This window comes from Ostrinia furnacalis, unplaced genomic scaffold, assembly GCF_004193835.3.
Source record: "Ostrinia furnacalis isolate ACB-3 unplaced genomic scaffold, ASM419383v2 OfSCF1306, whole genome shotgun sequence".
Classification (NCBI taxonomy): Eukaryota; Metazoa; Arthropoda; class Insecta; order Lepidoptera; family Crambidae; genus Ostrinia; species Ostrinia furnacalis.
This window is the reverse complement of record NW_021131545.1, coordinates 371,488-380,488: the sequence shown is the minus strand read 5'-3', so window position 1 is coordinate 380,488 and position 9,001 is coordinate 371,488. Positions and strand designations below refer to the sequence as shown.

The 9,001-nt window shown below is 35.2% G+C and overlaps 1 protein-coding gene across 1 annotated transcript; it reads right to left on the bottom strand.

Moving 5' to 3' along the window:
• Positions 1–238: 238 nt before the first annotated feature.
• Positions 239–6,837, bottom strand: Or-44 (olfactory receptor 44). Its single transcript, XM_028303836.1, has 9 exons — positions 6,474–6,837; positions 5,966–6,177; positions 5,052–5,164; positions 4,467–4,542; positions 3,671–3,839; positions 2,731–2,830; positions 2,377–2,490; positions 1,010–1,165; positions 239–376 (listed from the first exon to the last, which is right to left on the bottom strand). The coding sequence occupies exons 1-9, from the start codon at positions 6,767–6,769 to the stop codon at positions 323–325; spliced, it is 1,290 nt and encodes a 429-aa protein (XP_028159637.1). The 5' UTR covers positions 6,770–6,837; the 3' UTR covers positions 239–322.
• Between the last annotated feature and the right edge of the window lie 2,164 nt (positions 6,838–9,001).

Sequence of the window (9,001 nt, the reverse complement as noted above, 5' to 3'; positions counted from 1 at the left end):
AGTTAACAATTTGTACGAAACAAATTGTTATCGTCATAAAGTCGCGGTAATAAAATAGCTTCCTGTGTATTTATTTAATGTAAGCAAAAAGGAGCCATAAGTACCGCGAGGAGACGTTAACAAGCCGTCAGAAAAAGAGGAGATAAAGAAAATAAACAAACAATATTGCATTTTAACATTTATTTGCATGTTTTGTGCTCGTGACAAAATGTTACCACTTTTCTGCTTCTTTGAATAAGATAGCGGTGAATTTAAAATTTTAATAAGATTTTTTCCTGGAACTTCTCCTTTAAGTAATGGATGGATTTTCTTGGTATTGTTGTTACTTCTTCATGTTGCTTACGACTGCGAATGCTTTGTAAGACCAATTAATTAGCTGGAAATTTAATGAAGCGGTTTCATTAAGAGGTATTATTTATTTGAGCTCTGTGGCTTTCTTTTGAGTACGTATTCGCTATCTAAATGTATAAAGTAAATATAAGTAAAATTATTTATAGAAAGTTTCTTTGTTTTCAGTAATAAAGACTGTTGCATTAAAGTACGACACTTTGTGCGCGGCTGTTTTTATGAAAACTCCATAAATGGTGATTTTTCCATACAATTACTTAATAAATCCTATGCCAGCTTAGATGCGCTAATGTTATCACCAAAGACATGAAGTTCTGTTTATTGGAACGTGAAATGTAACGCACGTGTAAGCTCGTCTCTTGAAATGCCGAAAAAACGTACATTTGAAAGAGCTCTTAAGCAAACTGAAAGAACCGATACGAATGGCTCTTTTCACTTCGAACGTGCGTCTCAATCTTCCAAGAAATTGAGATCAGGGAAAAATTAATCAAGTCTTAATATATTTTACCACCCACAACGTGGACCGACGACGTCATAAAACGCTGGACGCAGGCCGCTACCAATCGATCAACATGGAAAGCATTGGGGGAGGCCTATGTTCAGCAGTGGACGTCGTATGGCCGAAATGATGACGATGTTGATGAATATAACTCAAACTTACTATAGTGTATGTGTCCAGCGAAAGAGTAAATATTTTCCCGGCAGTCACCCTGAGTGGGCGTTTGCAGCGTTCCAAAAAGATGACGATGAAAACCATGGTTTTATGATTGGTCTCCAGCCACGGCCCGTCGAAAGCTGCCTGCCGGAGCGCAGTGCTCTACAACCGTAAATACTGAGCTCTAAAACTCACTCAAACTAAAAACAACCCACCATCCGTTTAGAATTTCAAAGCCTATTTCACAAATCAATTTCGATGTATTCGGCGTTATCCATCTCTCTCATCTCTCACGTTACGTGTGCGATGGAAATGTAGAGGCAAAATATTTTTCCGGAGTGAATCTAGATGATAAAATAATATATTGCTGGTAAATAAAGCATTGATTTAGCTAACAGTGACGTTGTTTCATTTTGTATTCAAGAAGAGCGCAACAACAAAAAGATCGTTGGATGCGCACGCGATAATGACAGTCTGACAGACTAAAATACACGCGGGCAATGCTGCGGGCGCAAGCTAGTTTAAAATAAATATCCCTGAAGAAAAGTCGCAATCTATTTCAAGGTTTTGCAAAGTTGCAACTTAGGGTAGACAAGATATTTAACGGTAAAATTGTAAAGCATTTGCCGAACTTGCGTAATAAATGATTACAACTGTAGGTATATTTCCGATATTTTTACAAAGCAATACCTACAGCTGATTTATCTATTTGTTAATTAATATTTTAACTGCCGTGATTGCTTAATCAGATTCACGGCAAACAATCAAAACAATTAACAATGTTTTATCAAGTTAGCTTTTGTCGCTAAACTCCGAAATCGGGAATAGGTTTTAAATTCGAAAAACAAATACTTGGTGTACAATGTTCAGTTATGAATAATGAAAATGAAGATACTTTTAAGTGTCTAGTGTTTTATTGTTGTTTATTATAAATCCCCATCTTAGCTTGGCATTAAATTGCAGAAAAGGTGGACACTTGAAGAATTTTAATAGCAAGTCACCTTGTCATAGTTCAAAGAATATCTCTTTGCCTCTTCACAGTCTTCATTTTTATATTTCATCACATTCTTTTTGAGATTTAAGTAAAAATGTTTGCATAAAACTATGTCGTCCCGTTTTTTCTTTGACTAAGCTTTGATGTTACTTATAAAAGCTGCCAAGCTTCTAAGTTAATACAGAATGAAAAGGAAACTAAGAATGTCTCTTCCGAATACTCGCACGGGAACCTAATTAATTAAATAGTAACGTATACTTGTAGTCCAATACACATCAACACATAGGTACATAGCTTTGATATCAGTCTGAATGAATTTATTCTGTATATGAGTTAGACGTTACTTATAATATAAATTATAAGGCAACAATAAACTCACCTTCCAAATCAGTTCATCGCCGAACCAGCATAAAATAAAGACTTCGATCAACATACAGGTCAAATAAATTGCCATCCACATTATTTGCATAGGATGGCTGGATGGATTCTCAATCTGAAAGAGATAATGGCATAATATTTCAGTATATTGACGCTCATCGCTGAATACATGCCTTTGTATTTGTACCCAGAGATATGTTTGTAGGGAATGGCTTGGTGCCCTTCATCGGACATTCCATTATATTGACTGGATGTAATATTATGTGATGTAGGACTAGGACTGCGCTCGTACAGAAATTTAAATATCGTTAAAACTTTAGATAGATAGAAAGTATTAATATTAGTAATTAGATACCGATAGAAACTGAATGCCAACCAGGCATAACACCATAACGCTTAACATGAACTGTAAAGCTGAGGCTAGGCTGAATGTGCTCTCGATCATCGACACGTATCTGAAAATAAAAAAGAACTATTATAAGAAACTTTGAGTGGCTCATACATTCACGTGTTGTGATTGCTCCAGGACTAAGACGGGATTTTAGGAAATCTTTGCCCCAAGATTTAAAATTGGGATTGAATGGAATGTTGTGGAGGATCAGTCTATGCAAAAAATTCTACCAGTAAAATTCTAAGGAAATAATTCTTTGAAAGGGATAAAATACCGAGAAGAAATTCCGTTTTTGATGTTTGGAATCCAAAACTTACTACTTCATATAGATACACGAGTCGGTCAAGGAATTGAGTAAGCTAGGTATATAAAATTATATCGTAAAAATGCACGAAGCTATATATAAGTGTTCAAAATATATATTTAATTTCTTATAAAAGTTACGTAAGTTGTAAATATCAAACGTTATGAAGTCCTCTCTCCCTGCCTTGACCTTCGGCTCCGTCCGTCTCAGCCGTAATAATGCCGGTATTTTATCGGACCAAAGGTATTACACATCACAAGTAACAATGCCATTTGCAAATGCAGCCGACTGAATCTCCATTTACGATTTTGTCCATTCTCAAAACGATTTCGATGTTTCCACTCGCTTTATCTACCTTACTCATGCCGATATGCCAGGTGTATAAGAGCAAAGGTATCGAATCATTTTGCGTCGAATACTTTTTAAAAGTACAAAAAATGATCTTGACGTTGCGATAGTGTTTTAACAAGGTTAAACAAAATAAAAATGGAGAAAACGTTTTGCACGAGTACGTACTTTAAATTCAGGAAAAAAATCTAAAAACTAATTTAGTAATTAGCGATATCAGTGAAAGTAATATTAACACCATTATCTACTCACTTTATAATGCTATTGTGGTGCAAAATGCAGTCTTTTAGCACCGCTCGAATGTGCCGCTCTTGAGTCCAAGCGGCGCTCGGCTTATTCTCGGCGACGGCTCTTTTGCGCCTCCGCTCCGCCACCACGTCGAAATTACGCAAGTTAAACGCCAATATTTCTATTTGGCCGACTGTAATGGGAAAATATTACAATTTTTCTCGTCCATTACCCAATTTTAGCGTGAAAATGTGTTGCCATTCTACGACTTTGCTGCGACCGCGGTACGGCTAATCCGCTCAATAACTTATTTTTAGCTTAGCTTAGATTGAACTTGGTGGTAGCTGTGGTATGTTGTAGCGCTGTTTGAGTGAACTTTAGCGAAACTGTTTGCTCTAAATGCAGCTTGGGTTAACAATACTCATATGAGTGTACGTTTGTAGTTTTTAGTTAGATTCATGGAAGAAATTAAATAATGACTCTACCTACATACATTGTCTATTTTCGACCAAAATCTAAATGTCATAGGTTTACCGATCTAATCAGTATGTTTGAGTAATTGATGTGTTGTTTGTATTATTATTGTAGCCGAATTGACTGTTTCCTATCAATAATAGAAAATGAGTAGGACTTTACCTACATTAATTATTTTCTTAGTATTGATATACATCAAATGATATTTTCTAGCCCTGTTTTAACCAGTCTTATGTCGATAAAAGTTTTAAATTATGCCACAGCTAAGTAATGGATTTGTGAAATGACTGCAATTTTGACTGAAACATGCTATGTACCTAATGACAATGCGCCGGCAAAAACTTACTTGCTGAAGCCACGAACGCTGCTAATATTGTGTCCATGACACCGTCGATAATGCAGGTCGCTGGTTTGTAATATACCTGGAGGTATCAATTATAAATTAAAATATAAATCAAATTTGGTACAAACATACGCATGTTGAAGTAAGATGGTGCGACCCAGGGTAAGTTTTTTATTTACTAAACCTGTGTTGGAAATCTACACAGGTATAGCTTGGAATATTCGAAGCAATAACTGAAGCTGGGTAGAGACTTCAAACATTCAGTTTCTTTAATTCTTGATTATGAATACTATTTTTTGATGCAGAAAGTACCTATATCTAGGATATAGATCCTACGCACTTATGTTCCAACTACACCAACATGTGCTGATCGCCATCACCGGCGCGATCTGCACGCGTTGGTGTGGTTGAAGCTTTTTTAGAAGACGCAGGCGGCTCGGTCAAAATAATTTTATAGGTAAATTAAAAAGTTGTTGAGTTTCTAAAACTCACGGCATATTTATCGCGACATTGCAAAGTATTTATAATACAAAGCTCTTCTGGGAAACATTTCTTTCCCGTTAAAGTTCTAAGAAAAGCGGTTCTTACATGATGAATATACAAAGTTTGGTAGACCGGCGACTTGTATACATCAAAATACGGGTACTCCACGTTTGTCGGCAGGATGTCGAAGTTCTCCGTTAATGGCATAATGATGCCGACTGAAAGTTTTAATAAAATCGTCATAAATAAATGTACAATACATCCCTTTTTTATCGAGATATGTTTCATGCAAGTAGATGTCGTATGTTTTAGATAAAGTACTTGACTTGTATCTTAGGATCTTGGGTAACTATTTACACATATTATATAGTGTACAAATAACATAAGTAATTTAAAGATTTAAGAGGGAATCTTTTCACACATTTGGTAAGGAAAGAAAATGTATTTTTGCGCTACGAAAACTCTACATTTGGTTATATTAAAGTTTGGAATAAAGCAGTTTAGTGAGTCAGTCGTCGCCGAAGTAAGCTGTGACCGTCTATAAAGTAGCAGTTCAATAAAAATGCAAATCGCAATGTGAATTGATTTAAATCGTTTTACGATCAATCACAATTTGAGTTAAGATTATTAGGGCTCAGCATAATCGTATTTACTCGATCCAAATTCATTTATCTCATGAAATAGATTACATTTTACTGTTGGAACACGTATAGAGACATGGCATATCGAATTAAAATATTCATATCAAAACAATTCATTAGGTGCCCTAAACACAATATAAATTAGTATCCCTACCCTATTTTTCGTGTTAGAAAAGTTTATACAAATATTAAATAGAATTTATTAAATTGATAAACTAATTTAATCTCTAGTAGATTTATAAAGTTGTTGGAATATCTATTTTCAGTCACTAAATTAAGTGATGTAGGTAAGCTTCAAGCTCTGTATTTATTTACCATGCAATCTCGGGGCTAAATGAATGGATTTATTTGTTGTGGTTCTTTATTGTTATGTATTACCTGAGACCGCGCCGACGCACATGGTGGAGTAATATGTCATTACGAAGCGTGCCGCCTTTATACTTTTCCGTATAATCTCCCGGTGCTCCGCCTCGACCGGCTTAAACTCCTCGCAAGACAGATACCGCAGGAGATTTATAACTTTATCCTTATTCAACCAAAAAACAGCCACTTTGAAATACGTATACATTTCACTGAGGAATAAGTACAATCTGCAATCAAAACTTCTGTAAGTTACACTTCAGCACCTTACAATTCATTCAATATTTGCAACAGAGATCTTAGTGAAAAATATTATGTCTATGTTACAGTTACGTTCACAATAGTAAAATGATATAAAGCTGGACTTTGTTTGATAAAAGACACTATTATGGACGAACATTAAAATAAGGACGACAAAATAAGATTTATTTCATACGGAGCGAATCCTATCCCTTTTATCTAATACACTTGCTGCTTGATCACAGCAAACAAAATATTGTAAGTAAACGTGGAAATATACGGCTACCCTTCAGCGACATCTCCGATATTTCCCCTTCGCTTTAGCAAATAAACGACTTCTCCGATGCCGGGCAAAAAACATACGAGCCATAAAACGGTCGCCGTGTATATAAGTTGGAGCCAGAAAACGATGGTTTTGGGGGACGCGTTGTTGTACCACATCCCGTAGAACTTGAGCCAGTAAATGTGGATGGCGTGGTAGAGTCGCGGGTTCAAATCGTCCCATGGCTCTATGACCCCATACGGCAGGATAGGCTGGAGTATAGTCAGCCTTTTTTTCACGTTTTCCATTACTATTCCCATCGTTCCCTTTATTGGCAGCGGAGTGAAGCCTTTGACGCGTAATTCAAGAATGCCTGTTAATACTCATCACATGCGCCTTTGTATGGAAGCAAAGTGGGAGAGCGACGTTAAGTGGGTATTATATATTATTCTGTGGGGCGCATTGTTAAGGCGAAGTGCTTTCCACACAACGCGGGCCTTTGCTCGCTGAAAAAATAAGGCGATAATAGATTTGTTCTGGATGCTCCAGTACGATTATGAGTGCATATTTCAGGTAATATTTTGCGATATAACAAACTTTTTGAAGTTTTATGCAAGTCATAGATGTTAATTAAACCTTTTTTCGTGATTTACTTTCCACATAAGTATACTATACAGCGTGTCGTATCTCCTTTATATCATTGTTCACTCTCATGCTCTTTTTACATATTTATGCAATTTATTGGATTCTGAAAATCTGTAAACTTTAATTGAACGTAAAATATAAAACACACACTTTTGTTTGTATGTCCTTTAAAAGAGTTAATTTAATATGTCGCCTAAAGCAATTATTATAATTACGACGGCGATGTTATTACCAGCACATAAGAAAGGCATCGTTCTCTTAACTATGGATAATTATGTTTCAAAGAGGCTTTCGTACAATCATAATTTTCCCCGTTCAAAGGAGCCTTTTATAAGCCGACGCGAATGTTTTAATAGATTTAAGTAGTCTAATAGTTCCCCTTTGAAACAAATTAAACAGATTCTAGGAAATATGCTTGTCTCTATCTAATACCGTTTATATTAAAATACTAGCTGTGCTCCGCGGTGTGACCCGCGGTAAAAAAATTAAGAGTGTCAGCTAACTCCATACCAAATTTTATTAAAATTGCTTCAACCGTTTAGACGTGAAGAAGTAATCAACATACACACTTATAAACTTTCGCCTTTATAATATTAGTGTGATGTGATATACCTAGGTAGGTATACATACATAAAGTATAGATAAACATAATGTGTTAGGTACTAAACATTTGTTTTTTTATCTGATCACACAATTTTTTGGTCCTAAACTCTATGCCCGTAACTTTTTTGAAATTTTATGTTCAGTAATATTTTAGCAGTACCTACTACTATTCTTAAACTACCTACTTATAAATAATCTTATTTATTACCGTTTACCATAAGCATAACATACATACTATTAAATCAAATGTACTATACTCTATGGTAGGTAGAGTCTTTCTATGACTAAAGGTTTTTGGAAAGTAATTAATAATTGGCTATTGATAGAACGGAAAAAATGAGTTAAATTAAATTCAATAAACAACAGTAGGATGTTTTTCAGTCAATACCAAATTTCTCAGAAAATAAAATGAGTCGTTCCTAATTAACTATTGTGAGTTCCATAGAATCCTGTAATTTGAAAGCTTATTTGCTTCGGTTCTTAACAACTAATTAATTTTTGTCTGTTTATTTCTGTACTGCCCTAATAAATCTTTCAGAATCGCTTTACGTAAACAATGAAGCAGAAAATGAATCTAATGAACGTCTGATTAAAGACTAATCCGATATCGTATTTCCGTTACTGTTTTAATATAAAATACTTTTGTTTAATGTAAAATAAATTTAACATTCTTCAGTTTATAAATATGACGAAGTATGGCCGAAGCGGGGGTCTGGCTCGTGCTCGTAGTCACTCATATTTATGGTCGAAAAGTTGAAATAACCACACGTCGAGGTAAATATAATGCGAATTTAATCAAATCACAAAATTTACAATACAAAATAAACCAAGATTACTCTGTTGATTCACGATTGAAATGCGGTGATCTCATAGATACGTGCGGTCGCTCCAACAGTTGGTACACGAATCCCCTGTCACTTTCCGTTACTCGCAATATAATTTGCGACCGCTACATTATCTATGATTCCACCCAGGTGTCAAACCTGACATTTCATTCGTTGAACTGATTGATTTATCCGATTAATCAAATAAAATTCGCCCACAACTCCGACAAATAAATGTTTTACACGAGGCATAAAATGTAATTTGATATTGGAAAGAACTGCTCAAGACTGAGCTACTAAGAGGTACAAATGTACAGCGAAGGAATATGTTGAGGGTCCTATCTACACAGTGTCATTATGTAACGTTACGTTACATAAATACACAGTGTTAAAAGAGTCCATTTGAAAGCTTCTATAAAAAAAACAAGTAACAGTTCTCAGAGTATCAGTCCAGTTCAAAACATGAATATTACATGCACT

Coding starts and splice junctions, on each gene's coding strand:
- Or-44 (XM_028303836.1), bottom strand. CDS start 6,769: ATGGGAATAGTAATGGAAAACGTGAAAAAAAGGCTGACTATACTCCAG. Junction 3,840..4,466: donor AGCGTTCGTGGCTTCAGCAA/GTAAGTTTTTGC, acceptor TTCCCATTACAG/TCGGCCAAATAGAAATATTG. Junction 377..1,009: donor CGCTGGACACATACACTATA/GTAAGTTTGAGT, acceptor TTAAATTTCCAG/CTAATTAATTGGTCTTACAA.